General features: G+C 47.0%; 1 protein-coding gene across 2 annotated transcripts; it reads right to left on the minus strand.

The window, feature by feature from the left end:
- Positions 1-299: 299 nt before the first annotated feature.
- Positions 300-22361, minus strand: FLII (flightless I homolog (Drosophila)). 2 transcript variants are annotated; one of them, XM_006901187.1, is made up of 30 exons: positions 22299-22361; positions 21003-21113; positions 20128-20199; positions 19179-19259; positions 18854-18939; positions 18559-18720; positions 18040-18143; positions 17561-17736; positions 17334-17491; positions 7717-7801; positions 6325-6472; positions 6042-6175; positions 5661-5873; positions 5335-5514; positions 4738-4820; positions 4532-4606; positions 4234-4317; positions 3940-4111; positions 3163-3267; positions 2810-3001; positions 2427-2615; positions 2159-2298; positions 1851-2088; positions 1589-1743; positions 1342-1402; positions 1132-1260; positions 956-1062; positions 724-829; positions 579-644; positions 358-492 (listed from the first exon to the last, which is right to left on the minus strand). In XM_006901187.1, the coding sequence occupies exons 1-30, from the start codon at positions 22359-22361 to the stop codon at positions 358-360; spliced, it is 3810 nt and encodes a 1269-aa protein (XP_006901249.1). The 2 variants fall into 2 exon arrangements, with proteins under 2 accessions (XP_006901250.1, XP_006901249.1); XM_006901188.1 differs by lacking the exon at positions 18559-18720 and having other exon boundaries at positions 300-492.
- Between the last annotated feature and the right edge of the window lie 1902 nt (positions 22362-24263).

A 24263-nucleotide genomic window follows, 5' to 3' on the forward strand; every position in this document is an offset into this window, starting at 1 on the left:
ATTAAGTGCACATGTCGGTTGGGTTCCAGGTTGGGGGAGGGCTGGTGTCAGAATGGGCTTCCTTGTAGATTGGGGTTTTCCCCTGTCATTTTGTTAATGTATTAATATGGAAAGTACTGATTTTTTAAATAGTGAAAATAAATGCATTTAATATCTTTTCAAGAGTAGTAACATCTACCTTAGCTTCACCCACCAGCTCACACTGGCAGAACCCATTTTCTGATTTCTTGAGGGTTAGGTCTCCCCACAGGTGCTGATGAGCAGCTGTACAGCGACAGTCCTCTGCTTATGCTGTGTTTTAGCAGATGGTGGGTAGAGGCTTCATTCTCTCTCACCCAGAGCTTGAGTGAGCCCACCCTAGGCCAGGGCCTTCCTGAATGTGCTCCAAGCGTGGAAGCAGCGGGTGAAGGCATGCTGCTCATTGCCCTTGCGAACCAGGCGCAGACAGCGGGGTTGTTCCTGTATTTTGGATCGCAGGTGCTGTATGTACACCTGGGGAAAGAGGTAGAACCGGGAACTATAGCGTTTCCTTCCAGCTGACCGAGCCCATCTCAGTGCCCCCTTCTACGCAGGCTCACCTGGCAGGCCTTCAGACTTAGCTTGATCTCCACTTGGCTTGTCTGTGTCCCCACCCACATGTAGACCTGGGGACAAGGGACAAGGGTAGTAGCACAGAGGGAGACTGAGGAACATGCCTTTCTCAGGCCTCCCCACAGAGCTTACCTCTCGGCCGTTGTCTAGAAGCATAATGTCATCATCAGCTAAGTCATCTTGGCAAAAGTCAGAGCATTTCTCAGTCACTGCAAAGAAGCCCTTCTCATTGGAGCACCTGGAGGTCAGGGTGAGGTGAGGGTCAGGATTTAAGATGATGCTGGGGTGTAGGGAGGGGTGTAGGGATGGGTAAGAGGAGGAGGCAGAGGGGAAGGCATAGAGAGGGGTTGAGCGCTGGCCTCACCGGAAGAGCCGAGTGTGCTTCATGAACTCAGCATCATCGTCATAAGGCTTCTGTGCCCCGAGGCCCACCCAGAAGAAGTTCTCAGGCTCTTCACCTTCATTTATAACCTACAGATTAAAAGTCAGTCCAGCTCCAAGCCCTGCTGTCCTGCCAGCCCACCCACCCATCATGGGTACCTGCTTGCTATAAGAGGTATCAAACATGGTATTGAGGATATCCTCTGCCAGTTTGGCTTCATCAGGGTCTGAAGCTCTACCAACCCATGCATACACAATGCCTTGGTTGTCCTCACTCTCAAAGGGAACCTGGGGGTGGAGCAGGGGTTCAGGTTAGCACCAGCCCATGGACCAGGACCTTGAGCCAAGTTCCCACATACATGGACCCACCTTAAGAATGAAGCAGAATTCAGAGTTGAGGAGGCTGGAGTCTGTGCTAATCTGGATGCACCTAGCAAAAGAGGAAGAGAGGTTGGGAGTCAGGGGGGGTTCAGGGAGGTTAGGGATTAGGAAAAGACGAAGTCTGGAGAGGGTCTGGAAGCAAGGTTAGAGATCAGGGAGAGAGGCTGGGAGTCAGAACAGGAGAGTCCTGTCTGTCCCATGACCCGCTTGCCCACTGTGCTTCCCCCACAGGCACCGGGTACAGAGGGCGCTGCCATTGGTGCGGATCTGGTAGAGGCTGGGCTGCAAGGTGCTCTGGACCGCCTTCCTCTTGCCCCGGTGTATGATGAACTTTCTCTTGAAATGGGACAGGAATTTTGGGTTCTCCTGCTGTTGTGTCATGCGCACCACCTGTAGGGGAAGTTATCAGGACAGGACCCTTAAACCCTCTCTCTGCCTCCCCAAACACAAAAGGAAATGCGCCAAGACTGAAGGCACCATGGGGTAGGTGGGAGCACCTCCAGCTTGCCCGGGAAGAGACTCTCAAACTTCTTCTGCAAGCTGAAGGTGAAGGTGAGCCAGCCCATGTTGGAGGCCTCACGGCCCTGCCAGAAGTAAACGATGCACTGAAAGTCTTCCTCTGGTTGCTTCTCCTCCACCATAGCCGCCTCAGTTGCTTTGTCTTCTGCTCTTGCTGCTTTCTCTTCCTCCACTTCTTCCTTCTTTTCCTCTTCATACTCCACAGGCACCCAGTACCTGCAAGATCAGAGGGTGAGTAGGAGCCTAAGCCCCACCAGCAGCTGCTCTGGGGAGGGGCTGACAGCACCTGCAGAGGAAGACGTAGCAGTCTTGTGTATAGAAGTGGCCAAATTCCTCCTCTGGCAACCGGGAGAACTTCTTGCCCTCAAGCACAAAACCCTCCATGCCATCCAGGTCCTCATTCCATTCCTCCATCAGCTGCTCAGCCTACATGAGACCTCATGTGTTTGCTTGGGTACTTCACCCCAAACCACCCTCACTGCAAGACCTCCACACCTCTGTCAGCGATTCTTCCCAGGTCACCCCACTTCTGCCCACCCCATGCCTGCTCCCACCTCAGCCAGGACCATAGGTGGCTGACGTGGCAGAAAGAGAGCAGTGAGGTCAGCCTTCAATTGATCTTTCTTCTCAGTGTCACGCTTCACCTTCCCCGTCAGACCCTGGTTTTGTAGCACGGCCTCTGCATTGCGTGTATAGTCTACTGTTAGTACATCATCCCAGTTCTTGAACTTGGCCTTGAACACCTGCCATTGTAGAGGAAACATGAATTAGGCTCAGGCCTGCAGTGGAAGTTGAGGGTCTCAGGAGGTGAGACTTGTGTGGGCAGGGCCACGGCTAGGAAATAGGTGAGGCAGGTGGTGGAGTGGGGCAGAGCTGAGGATGGTTCACCAATGGGTCAGAGAAGGGAGTGGCTCCTATGGCAGGGCCCTGGGTTCACCTGTGCCTCAGTGCCCTCCAGACTGCGGCTGACAGCTGCGTGGCGTGGCCGATGCAGCATTCCGCATAGCTCCTGGCCCAGCTTGAGGGCAGCTGCGCGCACCAGGCGTGGGGACTTGCGGCCCAGCCAGATGAATACATCAGACCAACAGTCCAGGATGTACACAGAATGTGTGTCTAGCAGGCTCTGTAACTGGAAGCCAGAAGTTGATACAGGTTAGTCTTTAGGGACAGACCCCCAACATGTACCTTCTGTGTTCTAGGCCCCCAGGGATGGACACCAGCGTGCACCCTCCTCATTGCATTCTAGGCCCTTGGTGACAGATGCTTAGCCTACATTCTCTGCATTCTTACCAACCGCATCCCTGGCATGAGCTCCACCTTTGGCCGAGTTTTGTGCTCGATGGAGAGTTTATAGTTGATCTGTGGCAGCTCCAGGTAGCCCAGGCCCAAGCCCACCTGATGGGTAAAGAGGTGGGCATGACAAGGAGCAGTTCGAGGGGACTTTTTTTTTTTTTAATTTTTTTATTATTTTTGTGTGCGTGTACTGTCAAATCAGATCTGACTGGTACTGGAGGAGATTGTCCCTCCTTCCCCGGCAGAGCATCTGGTGGATTCAAACCGTGCGCCTCTGGGATTGTAGTTGCAGCTCCTTGCCACTAGGCCACCAGAACTCCCCTAGTTGGAGGGGACTTGCCACAAAGCCCCCAGTCTTGGAGCCTGACCCCCTGGCTTGAAGTGTGCTTCAGGTTGCTAGCTGCTCCAGTCTGGACTTGAGTTTTCTTCCCTTAATCCAGGGTGATTTTTAAGTGGTGGTCTAACTTTCTAAGTCCTTATTGCCATTTCTGAGCATCTAATGTGTTCCTCTCCTGCTAACAAAACCGCTACATCACTCATGTCTCTTACAGAATTAACTACCAGGGACCCACAGATACTTCTGGATTTTTCTATCCCGCTAACCATTCTGTAAACACACTATCACCCACTTCTCAAAAGCTCTAGTCCTCTGCTTAGACCATGTCCAGCAAATGGCATCCTGGTCACACCAAAGCCCAGGTGGAACCTCTTAGCTGGAATGTAGCTGCCATCTGAGAGGTGTTAGGGATAGCACTCCACTCCACTCCAACTCACCTTGTACAGTTTGGGTGAGGGTGGCCGGAAATTGTCAGGTACGTGCTTCTTGATCTCAGAGGGCTCTCCACCTAGCACCTCCCAGAACTCTGGGGGCTCCTGGCCCTGGATGAATAGCATGATCTCTGCCTTTCCTTTCCGTTCATTTTTGTTAATTTTCTCTGCAAAGAGTCTGAGGAGAAGGTGCAGAATCCCTAGTCAGGCTCACTTCCCTTTTCACCTGGGCCAGTGAGTGAATGAACAGAGCTCAATCCGGACATAACAAAGTCATCTGCATGGAACCCTGTCTTGTACCTGGCCTTGGTGGTGCTGCCTAACGTGGCCTGTGCTCCCCGCCACACATAGATGTCCAGCCCTTGGTCGAGCAGGAAAACAAACCTGGACAGAAGGCAATAGTTACTCACTGCCCTGAGCTCACCAAACTCCTCAGAACACAGCACCATGGGGTCTCAGATACCCTCTTGCCAAACGCCATGGCACAGGTAATACAAGAGGTTGATGGAGGGCTTCTGCTAGGAGATCCAATCCTGGTCCCCACTGTAGGGGAGAAGCAGGGGGTAAGGCACCCCTACTTTATACCATAGGGACTCACCTTGGATCCAGGGAGGCCCCCTTGAGTGGCACAGGTTCCAATTTAATGTTCTTTTTCCCATAGACACGGTACATCCTGGGGAGCAAAAACAGCTGAGCACAGTCGCCAAGTGGTTAAAACTCCCACACCCCTCCATCCACAGTGCCCATTTGGGTGTGGGCCATTATTAGTCTGCTCTCCATCTTAAATGGCCCCAATACCCTCACCTGGTAACATAGTGCATGTCCTCCACAGTGTAGAAGCCACTCACTGTCCCGCCTTCAATGTAAGAGATGTCATTGTCAAAAACCTGTGTGTGGGGAAAGAGGGCAGTTCCTCATCACTGAGCTGTCCCATGCCAAATACTACCCACTGGGCGGGAAAGAAGAGCTGTCTACACACATAACTGTATATTGGATATTAGAACAAACATGAACGTGACTTCCTGCACAATATTCACATCACATGAACATTGTTTAGATCTGTGGGAGTGCAAACCCGGAGGAACCTGGTGGTGGGGGATGGTCAGCTAGCTCAACTCAAGTACCTTATTCAAGCCCCGTGTCCTGCCCTGCCCGTGCCTCCTAAGCATCTTAGGGTCTAGTCTCCAGTGGCTCCCTGGCATTCCCTTGAGCCATCCCTGTCAGCTTGGATTTCCACCCCTCATCCTCATCCCACTGACTCCAGCTCACCTTCGGGGTCCCCGCAGTCTTTTCATTCCAGCTGACTGCCACTGTCACTTAGTCTTTACTCCTCAGGCCTCCCTTGCCCCTAACCTGGCCCACTGACCACACCAGGCCCAAGGGGTAGCTATGGGTAAGCACCTGCAGGAATTCTTCACTCTCATCGCCCATTTCTTCCCGAAGGGTTCGGCATTCAGCACCCAGGTAGTTGCGCAGGTTGACAGCATGGATGGCAGAGCAAGCCTTCTTGTCAAGGGTTGCCTCCCCACCAATCCAGTAGTAGATTTCCCAGTTCAGAGAGCCACTGTCATCCAGGAAGGTCTAGGGGCCAGGAACTCCATGTCAGCCCTCAACTGGGCCACCAGCCTGCCTGCCTTCACAAAGCCCCCTGCCCCCAAGGAGCTGGGAATTTCTGGGCTATTGCAGATGAGGTCAGAGGTCTCTCTTCCTTTGTACCTAGCCCTCACCTTGAGCACAATGTAGCAGTCAGCCTCATAGAACTTGCCATGGAAGGCCTCCTCCACCAGCACAGGAACAAAGTTTTCAATCTGCCAGATGGTCAGGCCTGGTAACTGACCCACATCCTCCGTGAAGAACTCTGAGTAGTCAAGACGCGGCTTCTCTAGGCCCTGGTCCCAGCGTCGCACATTCCCACCTGGGCCTGGGGCATCTGAACTCTCCTGGGAGCAGTCATAATGGGAAGTTTCATTCTGGGCAGCCACTCACCCCAGGACCTTTGCATGGTGATTCCCTCAACCCACGGCTCCCTCGCCGCCTTGGCCCAGTCCGCAGCTGGTCTTAAGCAGAGGCCAAGGTGACTTCTCTTGCCCCAGTATTGGCTGCTTTACCTCCTGCTTTTTATTTTTCTCCTGAGCCACATCTGACATGCCCTTCAACACCTGCTTGGCCTGGTCATCTTGGGCAGAGTCCTTGAGTCTCCGCAGCCGCATCTTTCGAGCCAGAGGGTCTTTGGGTGCACTCCCTGTTTGGGGGAGGGACAAACTGAAATCCTGGTTGGCTGTGTCTCCTTGAGCATTCGGCCACCAACTCTATCCCCCACTATCTAGCTCAGAGAATTCTATCCCCATTAGAGACAACATGTGAAGCCAGGCCAGGCTTTCCCTTGCTCACCAGCTGCTGCAGCAGCCACTGTGGCAGGGGAGGCACCTGCCAGTCGCAGCTGATTCTGAAGTGAGAAGTCTATGTTGTACCACTCAGTGGCATGGTCAGCAGGTTTGGGTGGCATGACCAGGCTGGGGTTCTCCCGCACATCCAGAACCTGTCTCACGGGGTGAATAGACATGTTGTTATGTGCCACCGAGTCGTTTGTGACTCATAGCAACCCTATGTACAACAGCCCTAAACCCTGCTCTATTCTGTGCCAATTGCATTGCCTCTGACACACCCATCCCAATTACCCCAGTCACTGAGTCAATCCACCTCATAGAGGGTCTTCCCCTCATGCGCTGCCCCTCTACCCTACCAAGCATGATGTCCCTCTCCAAGGACCTGTTTCTCCTTACAACATGTCCAAAGTATGTCAGACAAAGCCCCAGAATCCTTGCCTCCAAAGAGTAGCCTGGTTTAACCCTCTCCAGGATGAATTTGTTTGTTTTCTTGGCAGTCCATGGTACATTCAATACTCTTCTCCAGCACCACAGCTCAAAGGCGTCAATTCTCCTTCTATCCTCCCTGTCACTGTCCAACTCTCTGATGCATAACAAGTGATTGCAAAAACCATGGCCTGTATCAGGCGGACCTTGGTCTCCAGAGAGACACCGTTACTCTTGGGTACTTTAGAGAGATCCCTAACAGCAGACTTTCCCATTGCAATATGTTTTTTTATTTCCTGGCTGCTGGTGCCAAGAGTGTTGACCGTGGAGCCGAGCAAACTGAAGCTATGAACAATCTCAATCTCTTCGCATGTGAAAAACAGTTATCAGCCACACACAACTTGGTTTCTTGGTCTTGTTTGCAATCGTGTGCTGAGGAGCTGGGGCCTGGGTTCCCATAACCTGCTTTTTAAGCACTGCCTCAAAGGCTGGTGTTGTGGTATCACATAAACATTGGACATAGCTGGCACGCTCCCAAAGGCATCTGTTGGGGACAAGCCTGAGCATGAACCAGCCCTCTACCAGACCAAAAAGCAGAGGTTAGCAGTTTCCCAACAGAACAGAATTAATGCTCGTAGTTACAAGAGTCTCCCACTCACAGAGGGGACTGCCGTTCCCTGAGGACTAGATAGCAATTACCATCATTCATTTTACAGATGAAGAAGAACCAGAAAACCATGCCTTCTCCAAAGACTACAATACATGGCAACTCCAGACAAGAAAGGTCCATACTCTTTCCACCCAAAACTGGTTCATTCTAATTCACTCCAAGCCCAGGGCACAGTACCCTCTAGGGATCTAAGCTAAGTCCCACTAGCTTCAACACTCATACCTACTTGAGTCTGCCTGCCTGCTCTATTCCTCCCCCCTCCTTTCTACTCCCAGCATCCAGCCCAGGCCTTCTCTGGACCTCAATCTCTGTCAGGAAATGGATGGCCTCTGGGAGGGTCACCAAGCGGTTCTTGTTCAAGACGAGTCTCCTCAACTTTGTGCATCTGCAAAGACAGAAAGAGCTGAGATGTGGAGGTTTCAGAAGGATGGTGGAGGTTAGGGTCAGTTCCAGGGAGGGAAGGGCAGGCTGAGCTCAAAGTCACTGAGCATCCGGCTTCTCTTAAGAAAACAATGAGTTTCTTGGCGAGCTGAGGTGGACTAGTGGCAAGAAGCTGCACTGCAATCCCAGAGGTGCGCAGTTCGAATCCACCAGATGCTCTGCTGAAGGAGGCACAAGCTCCTCCTGTACCAGTCTGATCTGATTTGATCACACAAAAAAAATAATAAAAAAGGTAACAATAAATCCATTTACCTAAAGACATCTGATCTTTGACAAGGGGCTAAAACAAATGAAAAAAAAGTCTAACAAATGGTGCTGTCAAAAATGGATGCCCATTTGTAGAAAAATGAAACACGATCTCATATACAGAATGAACTCAAGACAGATCTTGACAACACCTAAATGTAAAACCTATAATTAACTAGCCAATGAATGTTAAGTGCTGTCAAGTTGACTACAACTCATAGAAATCCTACAAAAGATCAAACATTTGCCATATCCTCATGATGTCCATCAAGCCTACTGTATCCACCCCATTAAGATCTTTTGCTGACTCTACCATTCCCTGCATGATGATTTCTTCCAAGATCTCGCCCCCCCCGACAACACATTGAAAGTATATGAGACCAAGTTTCATCATCCTTGTCTCCAAGAAGTACTCTGGTTGCACTTCCCCCAAACAGATTTGTTTTTGCTTTTGGCAGCCCTGAGGAGGAATGTGGCATCAGGATTGGAGGAAGACTCTTCAACAAACTGCGTCATGCAGATGGCACAACCTTGCTTGGCGAAATTAAAGAGGGCCTGAGGTATTTGCTGCAGAAGGTCAAGGGCTGTAGCCTTCTATATAGATTGAAGCTCAACATCTAAAGATTCTCACCACTAGTCTGACTGGCAACATCATTGATAGGTGTTTACTATGACTGAGATTGTTAACAGCTTGAGCTTGCTTGGCTCTACAATCAACACTCTTGGTACCAGCAGCCAGGAAATCAAAAGACAAATTTAATTGGGAAAGTCAGTAGTCAGGGACATAAATTCCAGAGTACTGAAGAACAATAATGTCAGTCTAGAGACTAAAGTGTGCCTGAACCAGGCCATGGTCTTCACAATTACTTGCTATGCATCATAAAGCTGGACAATGACTAAGGATGACAGAAAAAGAATTGATACCTTTGAGCTGTGGTGCTGGAGAAAAGTACTGAATATACCATGGACAGCTAACAATAAATAGGTTCATCCTGGAGAGGGTGAAGTCAGGTTGCTCCTTGGAGGCAAGGATTCTGAAGCTCCATCTGACCTATTTGAGGCATGTTGCAAGGAGAACATCATCATGCTTGGGAGGGTGGAGGGAGAAGGCAAGAGAGATAGATTGACTCAGTGCCTGGGATAATTGGGTTAAGTGTGTCAGAGACAATAAGGTTGGCTCAGGAGAGAACACGGTTCAGAGCTGTTATACACAGGGTCACTGTGAGTCATTCGCAAGCAACTCGACAGCACGTAACAACATGATATATTCAATACTCTTCACCACCACCACCACAGATCAAAGGCATCTATTCTTCTCTCTGCCTTATTCACAGTCTAAATTTCAGTTGCATAAAAAGCAACTGAAAATAGCATGGTCAGCATCAGGCTCAACTTGACATCTTTGCTCTATCTCACTTTAAAGAGCTCTTAGACAGATTTTCCCAATGCAACAACATATCTTTTGTGGTGATTTTTTCTTTGGTCATTTTAATGAAAGTTGGGTTTTTATTCATTCACTGTTGCATATTTTCATCCCTCCTCCTATGACTGCTGCTACCATGACAGTGGATACAGTAAAATCATTGAAAATGTTAATTTTTTCTCCATCTATTGTTATGTTGCCTACTGGTCCAGTGGGTAGGATTTTTGTCTTCTTGATGTAGAGATATATTCCATATTATAACCCATCCTTGATCTTCTGCAACAAGTGCTTCAAGTCATCTTCCCTTTCTGCAAGCAAGATTGTGTCATCTTGCATAATGCATGCTATAGATTAGTCTTCCTCCTATCTTGATGCCAGTTTTCTTCATATATCGAGTTTCTTGAATTATTTGCTCAGCATACAGACTAAATAGGTATGGAGAAAGGATATAACTCCGAAACACCTTTCCTGATTTTTTTTTAAACACACTGGAATGGATGTTTAATGAGCCAATTATTTTTTTTTCATTGATTTTAATGAAAGTTTACAGAGCCTTTGGATTTCCATTACCTTTCCTGATTCTAAACCATGCAGTGTTCCCTTGTTCTGTTCATACAGCTTCTTGGTCTATGCACAGGTTTAAGTGTTCTGGGATTCTTATTCTTGATCTATGTACAGTTAAGTGTTCGGGAGTTCTCATTATCAGTATTATCCAGAATTTGCTATGATCCACAGAGTCAAATCAATGCTTCTACATAGTCAATAAAACACAAATAGATATCTCTCTGGTATTTGCTGCTTCAGCCAAGATCTAACATCAGCAATATCCCTCCTTTCATGGCTTCCTCTTAATTCAACCTGAATTTTCTGGAAGTTCCCTGTCAATGTATTGCTCCTTTTAAAAATAATCCTCATTAGAGCCTCTACTTGGAATATTATTGCTTTTTAATTTTTTACTTATGTACTTTTAACTTGTTAAATTTGTGTCTTCTAAGCTGCAATACTTCCATGATACATCTTCAAGGATATGAACATGTACGCCAAAGCACAATTGATAACAGTGCATCTAAATTCCAAAATCAATCTCCATAATAGTGTATGTGTTTCCCTTTAGTGAGAGAAGACATTCACCCTGAAACCCACAGCGTCCCTTTTCAGCAGGAAGTAGCTAAGAGAATACGCCATCCCCTTTTCCTTATGAATCAGGGTGAAGTCTCTCTCAGGGAGGAGTGATAGGGAATGGCAAAGGACACACTGACAAAGGAGATTAATCAGACTGGCTTTGACAAGCACTGTGGCAATTGGACAATTAAAACAGACCTTCAAGGGGGGGGAAGAATGAACTGGGGAGGAGGATAGAGAAAATAGTGCAACAATGAATTAATGGAAACCCAAAATCTAAATTTTCATTAAAATTAATAAAATTTAATAATTTATAAAAAATAATCTTAAGATTTTTATTATTATTAATTGGTGTGTGTGTGTGTACTGTCAAATCAGATCTGACTGATACAGGAGGAGATTGTCCCTCCTTCGGCAGAGCATCTGGTGGATTTGAACTGCTCATCTCTGGAATTGCAGTGCAGTGTCTTGTCACTAGGCCACTAGAGCTTGCCTATCTTCAGTAAGATTTTACTTCTTGTTATGTACTATCGAGTTGCCTGACTCATAGTGACCCTATGTACAATAGATCTTACCTCTGCTCTATCCAGAGCCAGTCTGTCTCTGACACACCTACCCCGCCTCCCCTTACCCCAGTTACTGTATCAATACATCTATCTGGAGTCTTCCTCTCCTATGCTGTCCCTCCATCCTTTCAAGCATGATGTCTTTCTCCAGGTACTAGTCCCTCTTGACCACATGCCCAAAATACATGAGACAGAGCTTCAAAATCCTTGCTTCCAAGGAGCAGGGTTCCTTGGTTCTACTCTCTCCAACACAGACCTGTTTGTTCTCTATGGTATATATGTTCAAGACCTCTCCAGCACCACAGCTCAAATGCATCAATCCTCCTTCTGTCATCCTTGGTTACTGTCGTCCAGCTCTCTGATGCATAGCAAGTAATTGTGAAGATCATTGCCTGGGTCAGGTGCACCTTAGTCTCTAAACTGACATCATTATTCTTTAGCACTTAGGAGAGGTCCCTGACAGCAGATTTTCCCAGTACAATTGGTCTTTCATTTCCTGACTGCTGGTACCAAGAGTTTTGATTGTGGAGCTGAGCAAACTGAATGTTAACAATCTGTCTCTTCATTTGTCATAGTGCTGCCAATTGGCACAGTAGTGAGATCTTCTTGATGTTGAACTTCAATCCAGACTGAAAATTCAGTCCTTGACCATCTACAGCAAATGCTTCAGGTCTTTCTCAGTTTTAGCAAGCAAGGTTGTATCATCTGCTTTATGCAGGCTGTTGATGAGTCTTCCTCCAATTCTGATGACACATTCTTCCTCATAAAGTACAGCCTCCCAAATAATCTGTTCTATATATAGATTGAAAAGGTATACATCCCTGAATGCACTCCTTTCCTGATTTTGAACCATGCAGTGTTCCCCTTCTCTGTTCTGATGACTGCTTCCTGGCCCATGTTTAACATGAGACAATCAAGTATTCTACGATTCCCATTCTTCTCAAGGTTAGCCTCAATTTGTTGTGATCCACACAGTCAAAGAAATGCAGATAAACACTCCTCTGGTACTCTTTGCTTTCATCCAAGATCCATCTGACATTGGCAATAATGTCTCTAGTGCCATGGCCTCTTTTAAACCCAGCTTGTTTTTCTCTAGTTCTCTGTCAATGTTATGTTCCAGTCATTTTTTTATAATCTTCAGCAAGATTTACTTGCTTGTGATATTAATGACACTGATTGCTTGGTAATTTCTACATTTTGTTGGATCACCTTTTTTTATTAATAGGATCAAATTTGGATCTCTTCAAGTTGAATCACCAGGAATCTTCCAAGTTTTTTGACATAGGCTAGTGAGCACATCCAGAGCTGCATGTTTCCTGAAACACCTTAACTAATATCCCAACCATTCCTGGAGCTTTATTTTCGTCAATGCCTTAGTGCAGCTTGAATTTCTTCCTTCAGTACCAATGGTTCTGGAGCACCTAAAATGGTTCCATGTCAGACAATTCTTTTTGGTACAGTGACAATCTATTTTTTGCACATTTAATTTTAATACTATGCTTTTTCTTCTCAGATTGCCCTTTGAAATATCCTGTCAGTTCTTTTAAATCTTAATTTCTTTCCCCTTGTTTTAGCTTCTTTTTGTTCCAGCAAATGTTTCCATTTCTTCTGACATCCTACTTTTTTCTTTCCTGTGCTGGAGAAGAGTACTGAGAATACCATGGACTGCTAGGAAAACAAATAGATTTGTCCTGGAGAGGGTTAAACCGGGTGGCTCCTTGGAGGCAAGGATTCTGAGGCTCCGTCTAACTTACTTTGGACATGTAGTGAGGAGAGACCGGTCCTTGGAGAGGGACATCATGCTTGGGAGGGTGGAGGGACGGCGCAGGAGAGGAAGGCCCTCTATGAGGTGGACTGATTCAGTGACTGGGATAATTGGGATGGGAGTGTCAGAGACAGTGCGATTGGCACAGGACAGAGCGGAGTTTAGGGCTGTTGTACATAGGGTTGCTATGAGTCGCAGGTGACTCGACGGCACATAACAACAACAACAATCTTTGAACTGACTTTTTGCTTTCTTCCTGGATAATGTCCTTAATGCCATCCCACAACCTGTCTTGTCTTTAAATGGTTTTTAAATTCAGTTAGAATAGACTCAAGGTTGTACTTTGAAACCTTTCATTTTCTTCATCTTCAATTTGAATTTGCATATGAGTAACTAACAGTCTATACTACAGTCAATTTTTGGTCTGGTTTACTGCTAATACTGAGCTTCTCCAACCTGGTTCCTGTGTAGTCCATCTGTAGGGGTTAAACTGACCAAGGCAGGAGCTGCCTAGATTGTAATCTAAAGAATGCAACCATGGCAAAAAGATAATATGTATTATGGATGTGTTACTTGTAAAACTTTAATTCTTCCACTGACCTTGCCTTCTGACACAGATAGATGTGGTCTTGTAAACAAGAAGAGTCAGCAAATAAGAAAAGAAACAGTAAGCAAAATCATATCCTGTAACTCTAGTTACATGCTTTTATTCCTACTTGTAAAACTTCTAAAATAAAAGCTGTGAGGACTACAGGTTGAAAGGACACTTTTGCTATCATTGTTGTTTGCTGTTTTGGCCAACCATAGGATGTTCAGGGCTCTTCTCCAACACCACAGCTCAAAGGCATCAGTTTTTCTGTCATCCTTATTCAATGTCCAGCTCTCAGATACATAGCAAGTGATCAGAAGGACCATGGCCTGAATCAGACACTTTAGTTCTCACAGTGACATTATTGCTTCTCAATAATTTGGAGAGGTCCTTGACTCCAGAGTTTACCAGTGTAATACATCTCCTGATTTTCTAACTGATGGTACCAAGGGTGTCAATAGTAATAGTGGATCCAAGTAAGATGACATAGTTGACAACTTCAATATTTTCTCTATCTATCATAATGTTGCCTGTCAATCCAGTGGAAAGAAACTTTGTTTTCCTGATGTTAAGAAGCAATCCATATTGAAGGCTATATTCTTTGATCTTCTGCTGGTGGATTTGAGAAGTGTCATCTTTGAGTAAGCAGCACCACCCCCTCTGTACTCAACCAGCAGAGCTTCGTTAGCCACTCCACTCAACTTGCTGCCACTGAGTGGGAACTGACTCATGACCAACCTGCCACTTGGTTTTCAGAGGCTGTAAATGATCTGAGGGTGACTGGCTATCATCCTCCATAGGAGTATCTGATGGATTTTAAGTTTTGGCCAGGCAACTTCTTACTCCCTAGGCTACCAGAGCTCCCTGAAGCCACTGCAGAGATGCAAATAAAAACAAAAATGAGGTAAAATGAGAAAAATTCTGGAGAGCATGTGTAGAGATTAGAACTCTCATAGATTGCTGTAAAATATTAGAACCACTGTGTAAAATGGTATGGCACTTCTTCAAAAAGTTGGAAACAGAAATACCATCCGATCTGGAAACCCTACTGTTAGTACCCAGTAAGAAAAGAATGAATAAACAAACACATAATACAAAATAATATGCAACATTAAAAACCAATGAAGAATCCATGAAACACTTTATAACCTGGATGAACCTGCAAGACATTAAACTGAGCAAAATAAGTCAATCATTAAAGGACAAATATTAAATAAGTCCAGTATATAAAAAGTTTTATACATAAAAATATTCTTAGTTTTCAGGGATGAGAGAAGAGAGGAAAAACATTAAGTAGGTAAGAGACATATTACACTGAATAAAGAGGAAAGCAATATACAAAAAAATGTGAACAACATATCACTATTAAGGAAAAGAAAGTGACAGGGATATGCTTAAGAGTTATTGTCTGAGGGAGCTCTGGTGGCCTAGTGGCAAGAAGCTGCACTGCAATCCCAGAGGTCTGCGGTTCGAGTTCACCAGATGCTATGCTGGAGAAGGAAGGACAATCTGCTCATGTACCAGTCAGATCCAATTTTTAACACGCACAAAAATTAATAAAATTTTTTTACAGATGAAGGAAAGAACTGTTTAAAATGAATATATGATTAGGCATTATATATATATGACAACCGACAAGAATAAGATGTGCATAGCAAAGTAGACTAGGGGACAGGGGAGAGAGGAAGACAGAGGAAAATAAGCAACAATGAATGAATAAAAATCCAACTTTTCTGTAAAATTATGTTAAAATCACAATTGTTTTTGTTATGTGCTGTTGAGTTTTTTGCAACTCATAGCAACCCTATGTACGTACAATAGCCCTGAAACCAACCTGGTCTATCCTGTGCCAACATTATTTAAAAAATTATATGCAATAATAAATAATTTTTTTTTAAAGTGATCATGTGAACATCAGCCTCCAATACCCAAAGACTGGCTACTACTGCTGACCACTGTGACAGACCACTTCTGATAGATTGGTCAAAAGATGTCAAACAAAATTAAAAATTATAGCCAAGAACAGGCTTATTGGTCTGGTGGAGACTGGTGGAACTCCAAGATTATGACCTTTAAGCACTCTTTGAGCCAGCAAGTGAAATAACCCCATTCTTTAATTTTCAACCAAACAACAGATAGGTCTATGGACATGGTAACATCAGGAAGAAACACAGCCCTCAGAACAATCAATCATACAAGATTAAAAGGTGCAGGGAAGACTGAAAGGGCAACAATGCCCAAGGGTAAAGCTTAGAAGACAAGCGTAGTGAGGGAACGACAAATGGTGATGGGAAACACAGAAGCAGTGGGAAAAGTGCTGTTACACTTACATCATAATAAAAGGTAATGAATAAGGGAATTTTTTAAAAAAATGAAAGAACACAGTGGGTTCTGAATGTCAGGAAAGACCGGAGAAGCTAGAACTGTTGAAGTTAGAATCTCCCCAAAGTATGGGACTTCTATACAGTATTTACCAAAGTGGCCTTCTGTGGAATTAAATGTTCCTTGGATACAAACAAGAAATTGGGAAAAGTAGGGAAAAGAAAAACCTTGAAAACAAGTAGCTCAGCTCCAGGCCTGTAAGATCTCCTGGAGCCCGGAGAGAACATGAGTTAGCTCTGGAGCCACTGAGCAGAACAGGAGTGGCACTGTGTCACCAGACTATGGGAAAGTTTAACCCTGGCTTCAACCCATCAGTGTGCTCCAAGAAGCCGACACTGGGAACTGCTGACTAGTGCCTGGATACTTCTTACCCACAAAGTCAGATTAACCTATTCTCATTTTATATGACATACCAAGCCAAACCAAGTATTTCCATGGAGGCTAGGATTTTGAAGCTCCATCTCACATATTTTGGGCATGTGGCCAGGAGAGACCAATCCTTGGAGAAGGACATCATGCTTGGAAGGGTGGAGGGATAGCACAGAAGAGGAAGACCTCAGATAAGATGGATTAATACAATGACTGGGGCAATTTGGGTTGGTGTGTTGGAAATAGTGAGACTGGCTCAGGACAGCTGGACACAGGGTCGCTATGGGTCCCAGGTGACTTGATGGCATATAATCATAACAACCACCACCACCACCAAGCCCAAACCAAACTTACTGCTGTGGTGGTGGTGTTGTGTACCATCTAGTTGACAGACCCATAGCTAACCCTCCAGCTGGTTTTCATGGGCAGTAAATTGTACAGGAGGAGACTGCCTATCTTTGTCCCACAGAGCAGCTGAAAGATTCAAACTGCATACCTTTACACCAGCAGTATGATTCCTTACCACTACTTCAGACTGCTGTATTGTTGTGGGCCGTTGAAGTCAGAAATTGACCCAGAGCTCACCCTCCAGTGAGTTTTCAGAGGCAGTAAATCACACAGGAGGAGACTGCCTATCTTTTTCAGGCAGAGCTGCTGGTGGATTTGAACCCTTCGGTATTGCAGCACAGCTTCTTACCACTAGGCCACAAGAGCTCCCTACTATTGCTGTGTTGTGTTATGTGCTGCCAAGTCATTTATGACACTTCTGTGTAGCTGAGTCTAATCAACAGCTACCCTAGAAGATGGGGCAGATGTGCTCTCTGGGCCTCCCAGGCTGGAAATACCTGTGAAAGCAGATTGCTAAGTCTTCCTCCCTCAGAGAAACTGTGGGATTTGAATCCTTGACCCCTTGGATAGCAGTTGAGAAGTTTAACCACCGCTTCCACATAGCTCCTGACCTGACCCCATTCTGGACTCTTGCAGGACCCACCCTAGACCCAATGCAGTCCTCACCTGCAGAGGCTCTCGGGAATTAATTCCAGGTTGTTATTTGCAGCCATGAACTCTTCTAGGTTAGCCAGCTTTCCGATGCCCGAGGGCAGTCCATCAAAGTCCAGCTTATTAGAGTTCAGGTACAGTTTCTTCAGCTTGGTAAGCTTGCAAATGGCTGACTGGAAGGGAGATGGCTGGGTTAGGCAGGCCCGGAGGCATCTACCCCACCCCAAGCAGCCTGCACTCACAGGCAGTGACGTGAGTTGATTGCGGGACAGGTTTAAGGTTTCCATGTGCACCCACTGGTCAATGCACAGGGAGAGCTCCGGGATCAGGTTGCTGCTGAGGTTGAGGCGGCGCAGGCTGGAGAGGGTGTACAGGCACTCAGGCACACGAGCCAAGTCATTGCAGGACAGGTCCACATCTAGGGATGTGAGGAACAGGCATCAGCTGTCTACACAGCAGGCTCTGGGGCAGCCAAGCCTAGTTTGAGCACAGTTCTGCCCTACGTACAGGATGTGTAGCCTTGGGTAAATGACTTAACCTCTCTGAACCTCGGTTTCTCCAGCTGGGATGAGAGTTAGTAAGCATAAAATCTGAGCATAAAATGTGTTTGACAAAAAGAACCGTAGCACAGTTGATGGCCCATGTCTTTGAGTAGCACTCAGAAAGCAGGCTCCATTTCTTTCTAAGGGAAAGGTTACACAAAGAGGACCCATAGTCTTACCTGTGAGGTTGCTCAGGCCCTCCAGGCTAGTGGGGAGGTTGCTCTGGGTGCGCTGTGTGTTTTTCAGGTGCAGTGTCTGCAGGGCCAGCATCGCAGGCAGCTGCCTGCAGAGAGACAGGAGGTGTGGTCAAAGCCAGGAGCAGGGCCACTTCTGGGGGGTTTCAGAAGGCAGGGCCAGGACCAAAGTGGCCATACAGGCCTGGGAAGGCAGCATGTGGTCATCCACCTGAGGGCTGAGAAAGGGAGAATGTAGAGGAGGCTGAAAGGACAGGACAAAGGTAGGAGGTGTGGGGATATGGAGGTTGGAAGGTGGTACAAGATATTTAGGAAGGCGCTAGCCAGTTCAGCCAAGGGGCAGAGTCTGTGGAATACACACTATGAACCAGGAGGCATCTAAAAGGGGAAGAGCCAAGGCTACTTAGAAGTTAAGGCTACAGGGAAGTCTTTTTTGAGGGGACAGGGTCAAATCTAGTTGTGCAAAGGCTCAGGGCACATTCTAGGGCAAAGGTGCAGACAGACCGCAACTGTGCATGCAGCAGTGGGTTCCCATTGAGCACAAGAGTCTGCAACTGCACCAGGCGCCGCATTTGTGGTGGCAAACTCTCCAGGCAGTTCTCGCTGAGGTCCAGGTATAGCAGGTCTGTGAGGTTGATGAAGAGCTGGTTGGGGATAGTGTCAATGCTGTAGAGAGAGGGCAGGGGTCAGGGGTCTTCTGAGGTGACCTGGTCACCCAATGCCAGGCTCACCTGACTCCTGCATTGTTTCCTGGGCCTCCCTGGCCTCCCCTGAGCCCCCAACCCAGCGGGGTTAGCACCTGTTGTGGCTGAGGTTCAGCACCAGCATGTTTTTTGCATTTTCCAGCTCCCTCGGGCACTCAGTCAATTGGTTGTAGCTCAAGTCCTGAATGGGTGGAACAAGACCCTAGTCAGGAATGCTTGTGACTGGACCGACTGAGCCTGGCCCTGCCTGGCCCAAGGGCTCAGTGAGATGAGAGGTGGCTGAGTTAGAGATGCGATTGCATGAGAGACACAGGGAAGAACTGCCTCAGCTTCCTTGTGAGTCAGAAAGGTTAATGGTGGCCTCCAGGGACCAAAGAACTATTTCTTGGAGCTGCAGAAGATGAGTGGACAACTACTGACCAGGACTGAGAGGTCATCCAGCTTGAAGATGTCATCAGGTACTCCAGAATTCTTCAGGCTGTTGGCCCGAGCCACAATGGCCTGGGGATAAAACATGAAGATTAAACCATGACCCCTGGTCTCTGCCCCCAAGAGGAAGCATACAGAGTTCCTCTAGGAAGCCCACTGCCACACCATTGGCTCTCTGTTCACACAGCCCCTCCATCAGGTGGGCTTTTCCAAGCTTTCTTGGGAATTCTGATCACACCACAAAACACAGCCTAGCCCAGTTCAGCGATGACTATCCTCCCAGCCTCACTTTATCCAACCCCAGCTCACTAGGGGCTGGATATGACTTCAGTCTCTGTTCAAAACTTTCTACCTGTGAAATAGATTGTTGTTGCTGTAAAGTGCTTTTGAATTTTGACTTTTTGCCACAACCCAAAAGTAGTGGTTCAAATCCACCAACTGGTCCACAGAAGGATGGGCAGTCTCCTCTCATGCAATTCAGAGTCTGAAAACCCAGTGAAGGGTCAGCTGTGAGTTGGTTCCAACTTGATGGTACACTGCAAGAAAAAGTCTTTATGGAAACAGGCTTCAGGTCTTTTTCTCATGAAACCACTGTGTGATTAGCAGCTATGCACTTCATCATTGCACCACTAAAGCTGCTTGTAAAATAGGCAGAAATCAAGCCGTGTGTGTGTGTGAAATCTATAAACACTATTTAGTCTCTAATAACTATTAATGCTGTGTATGTACTTGCCCAAAATGGGTAGTATTTTGGGCTTTACCTTTTCCTCATAGAATTCTCTAACCCATCTCATTTACTTGATCAATGCTTTATTTTGGTTTTTTTCTTTTAGATGTAGTCTAGGCTCTGACCTGAGGCGCAGAGATGCCTGAAGTCTGGCCCTGCTCTCCCTTTCTGAGTCCCATCCTCATGGCTGGTGGCCTCCCAGACAGCACTTACCCGCAGAGATGGCAGGCTAGACAGCTCCCCATGAAGTGTGGTGAGGTGGTTATGGCTCACAGACAGGTGCTCCTGGGCCAAGACAGGGCAGCAGGGGCTCAGGGAGGTGGGCCAGGTGGCTACTGGGCTCTCCTCCACCACCATAACCTCATTCCTTCAATACCCTGTGCCACGAAGGTCTAGTGCACTCTGTACTCTTCATCCACGATAAAACCAGTCTCTTCCTGCTTACCTTCTCAGACAGGGGTGTGCTCCCTCTCTGCCAGCTCTAAGCACAGCTGACCTGCATCAGCTGCTCTGTGTAGCCTCTGCCTATTTCCCACAGACCCTTCCTGCCCACTGGTAGCTCCTTTGTGGGAAACCAAATTTCATACTAAATATTTCTAAGAAACCAAATGCTAGATTAGGATATGAGGGAGATGGATACAAGCTGGAATTCATCCTGAAGCACTAATGCAAGCCTTAAATGTTTACAAGGGCAGGCACTAAGGCAGACCTTAAGCCTTTACAGGATTCTTGCATTTGCTAACCCCTCCCTTCTGAGTTTTCAATATAAAAATAAAAGTTTTATATATAAAGAGAAACATTTATTAAATATAAATAATATTTATAATATAAATATTTATTTAATATAAAATAAAGTTTTCATAAGGCTTTCAATAGAAAGCGCTAAGCTGCATTTGCATTCAATTCTCTTTGTAATTTGCTCCCTGTCAATTTTCAATGAAGGCAAAGGGAAACAGAGATAAGTGCTTCAGTTGTTCAAGAACTGTTGGCCTCCTGCTTTACCTCAGTTTACTTATATATTCTTGGTGTTCTGTCTCATTATTAATACTTATTAATATACTTTACCCTTGGTCTGCAACACTTCTTACCAGTTTCTGTAGAGCAGCCAATTCCTCCGGCAGGTAGCAAAGGCCTGTGTTGTTCAGCTTTAACCATCTCAGGCTGGTCATGGCCTTGACATTTTCAGGGAAGTAGCCACCCTGGGGTGAGGGAATGCCATTGTGGGCTTGGCTCCTACTGCTCAGGGGAACCTCTGGGGACCAAAAGGGACAACTGCGGCCCTAGACAAGTCACTTCACCTCAATTTCCTTACTCATCAAATGGGTCTAATAAAAGACTCCACATAACAAAAGTGTTCTGAGCATGGCTCAAAATTCAGCTTTCCCATTGGATCCTGAGCCCTGGAGAGTCTTAAGAGAACCTGAGAGAACACCCTGTGCAGGGCCTGATCAGCACTGCCCACATTCCTTCACCACCATTCTAAATCCTGGCTGTGCGGTCCTGTGTGTGTGCTCTGGATACTAACACCCCAGGTCCATGTCCCCACAATGTCAGGGCTCCAGCTCCCAACCCCACACAGCCTCATTCACATTTTCACTCCCAGACACAAGGCAGAGGATTCAGGGGTGTTCAGAGTGTGCATTCCCAGCCATGGCAGGGTGCAGACAACACATATCACCCTTGCTGCCAGTTGGCCCCTCCTTCCTACCACGACTGCATTCCCTGCTGTTGACTCAAGAGAGGACGTCTGCCAAAGAAAGTGGAGATGGGGACAAAAAGCAGTAGGGTGGTTAGGGGTGTCCCTGGCAGGTTCATCTAGGCAGGGCACCTCCTTGTCCTCTGATAAAGCTTGGGCCAGGGGCTTTGTCCAGGCCATTTAGGAGGCTCCGCGGTCCCCCTCTCCCATCCCAGCAGCTGCTTCCTGAGAGTCACCGGTAAGGCGGAGGGGCAAAGCGATGGGAGGACATCACCAGAACCTCGACCACGTATCCATGCATCCCGTCCCCCCACGCCAGCCACAGAGATACCATCAACCATGGACCGGACCTTCGACCACACCCACGAGGCGGTGGCAGCCCAGGGCTGTCGCCTCTGACTCCACCCCGCACCCCACCGCCAGAGTCAGGGCCTGGTTTGGGTGTGTGGCTTCAAGAGGACGGGCTGCAGGTCAGAACCAGGCCGAGGGATGCTCAGGGTGATCCCCGGACTCCCAGGCTGGGGCAGGCAGGTCGGAACCCGGCCGAGGGGTGCTCGGAGTCAGCCCCGGGCTTCCGGGGCAAGAAGGCCGGAGCGTGAGCGCCGGCCCGGCCTGCTATCTGCCGCTGGTCCGCAGAGAGCCGGGCTGCCAGCGGGGCTGGGAAGAGCGCGAAAGCCGAAGCGCTCACCTTGAAGTCGTTGCCGCTGAGGTCCACACCCCGCACAAACGGCAGCACCCCGGTGCCCTCCATGGCGGCTTCCGGCAATGGCGACAACCACTGCCAGGTCCCCGATGGCCACGCCCTTCAAGCCGCCGGAAAGCGGCCTGACGGTGTCGGTGTCGGCAGGAGGCCCCGCCTCTGACATGGTCCCGCCCTGGACACGCCCCAGCCCTGACCCCCACCTCCACACACACAAACAGACCACCGCCCATCAGCCCTCTCTGGACTCAACTATACCTTCCCCTCCCCAGCCCTACTCCAAACACGGCCCTACTGCACCCTGGCATCCCCCCTCAGCCCTGGATGACCACCAGGGCCCCTACTCAAGCACTGGTGTATGGCCCTAGCCCTGAGCCCTCTTCCAGCCCTCCGCATACAGTAGGTACTCAAAAGAGTGTCACATTTTTGTTTCTCCTAATATCCTGTACTTTCACAGCGACTCAGAGCTGACCTTCCAGCAGGGTTGGAGATTGCTCATCTTTCTCCCCGAGCAGCTGGTGGATTTGAAATATGTGTCTTTGAGTTTGCAGCCCAATTCCTTACCACCAAACCACCAGTGTTGCAGACCGAGGGTCCCAAAGAATGAAATAATTTTATAATTATTAATAATGAGACAGACTACCAGGAATGATATAGAACAGAGAGGAGTGTGAAAAACAGGGGCCAACAGTTCCCATGACTGAAGGCCCCAAGCCATGCTTCTCTGAGTATTTATTTAGAATCATAAGGAAGGTAAGCAAAGTAAAATCACAAGGAAGTACAAAGCAAAACCAAAGGATAATGGTGAAGTCTTTTACAGATAAGGCCAAGTTCCTCTTTATGCTAATCTCAAGAGGGAGGGATTCTTTTGACACAAACTAAGAACAATGTTGACTCCTAGGGAACGCCCCAGTACCACAAGGTGACCTTCGGCTTGTGTTAAGCTTCCCTCATTTCCCGATACAGCATTTGGTCTACTATTATTAAATTTGATAGTTGGCTTCCCTCACACCAGAGCTCCAGGGACAAAATTTAGACAGTAGGACAGGCTAGGAAAGAAAGTGGAGAGGAACAGGAAATACAGGCAGTGCGATGAGGGCATTGTGGGGCTGCAGTCAGGGTCACAAAACAAAACCTATGAATTACCAAATGGAAAGCCTCTTTTGCTCTGTAAACTTTCACCCAAATGGCTATAAATTGTTGAAAGCTCATTTGCTTTGTAAACCTTCACTCAATTCAGTTACTTTATTTTTACACTGAAAAAAAAAAAAAAATCCATCCTCCATGGATGCCCTATCCTAAAACAACTAAAGAATAAATCTTATCATCTTATCATAATCCATTTTTGGGTATTAGCTGTTAGGTACTTTGTCATCAGGAACACACACAAAAAATCAAAACCCTCCAGCCAGTCACTGTGGCTCAGTCACAGTGGATTTGAAACATTCGTTACTACCGAAAGCTAGATGTTGAGTGTGTTGGCCATTTGTACTACCCAGGAATTCTTAGGAATACTTAAAAGCATCATCAGGTGGGTTCCATTTATTTCTCTGAAGCTGACCCATCAAAGTTGCTTTTAAATATTTTCTATTTACAAAGAGCTCTAAACAAAGTCTTTGCACATGAGTTTTCTTGTTCAGAGTCCTGGTGGTGTCCAGTTGTTGTACTCCTAAAGGATCTTGCCAACTTGCATTCTAAAAGGACGTCAGTTAGCATGTTAAAAAAAAAAAGAGCCATTACTATCTGCAGGACACAGAACACTGAAGTTGTGGCTGGCACACATAAACACTCCCATCATCTTTTACTTCCATATTTCTCTATTTACCAAATTTCCTTTCTGGAAGGTTTTCTTATTTTTTAATGGAAAAGTGAGTAATTTTATTTTCTCACCAGTGATGCAAAAGTTGGTGATTTCAGCAATTTTGTTTGTTTTTTAAATTTATTATTATTATT

This window comes from Elephantulus edwardii, unplaced genomic scaffold (assembly GCF_000299155.1).
Source record: "Elephantulus edwardii isolate Elephantulus edwardi_28Jun2011 unplaced genomic scaffold, EleEdw1.0 scaffold00314, whole genome shotgun sequence".
Classification (NCBI taxonomy): Eukaryota; Metazoa; Chordata; class Mammalia; order Macroscelidea; family Macroscelididae; genus Elephantulus; species Elephantulus edwardii.

What these genes read in the sequence shown, in the direction of transcription:
- FLII (XM_006901187.1), bottom strand. Translation starts at nt 22,361, where the DNA reads ATGGAGGGCACCGGGGTGCTGCCGTTTGTGCGGGGTGTGGACCTCAGC. An exon ending in ATTTCCTGACAGAGATTGAG is followed by an intron (nt 6,473 to 7,716) that starts GTCCAGAGAAGG and finishes CCCGTGAGACAG; the next exon opens with GTTCTGGATGTGCGGGAGAA. An exon ending in AGTGGCTGCTGCAGCAGCTG is followed by an intron (nt 6,176 to 6,324) that starts GTGAGCAAGGGA and finishes TCCCCCAAACAG; the next exon opens with GGAGTGCACCCAAAGACCCT.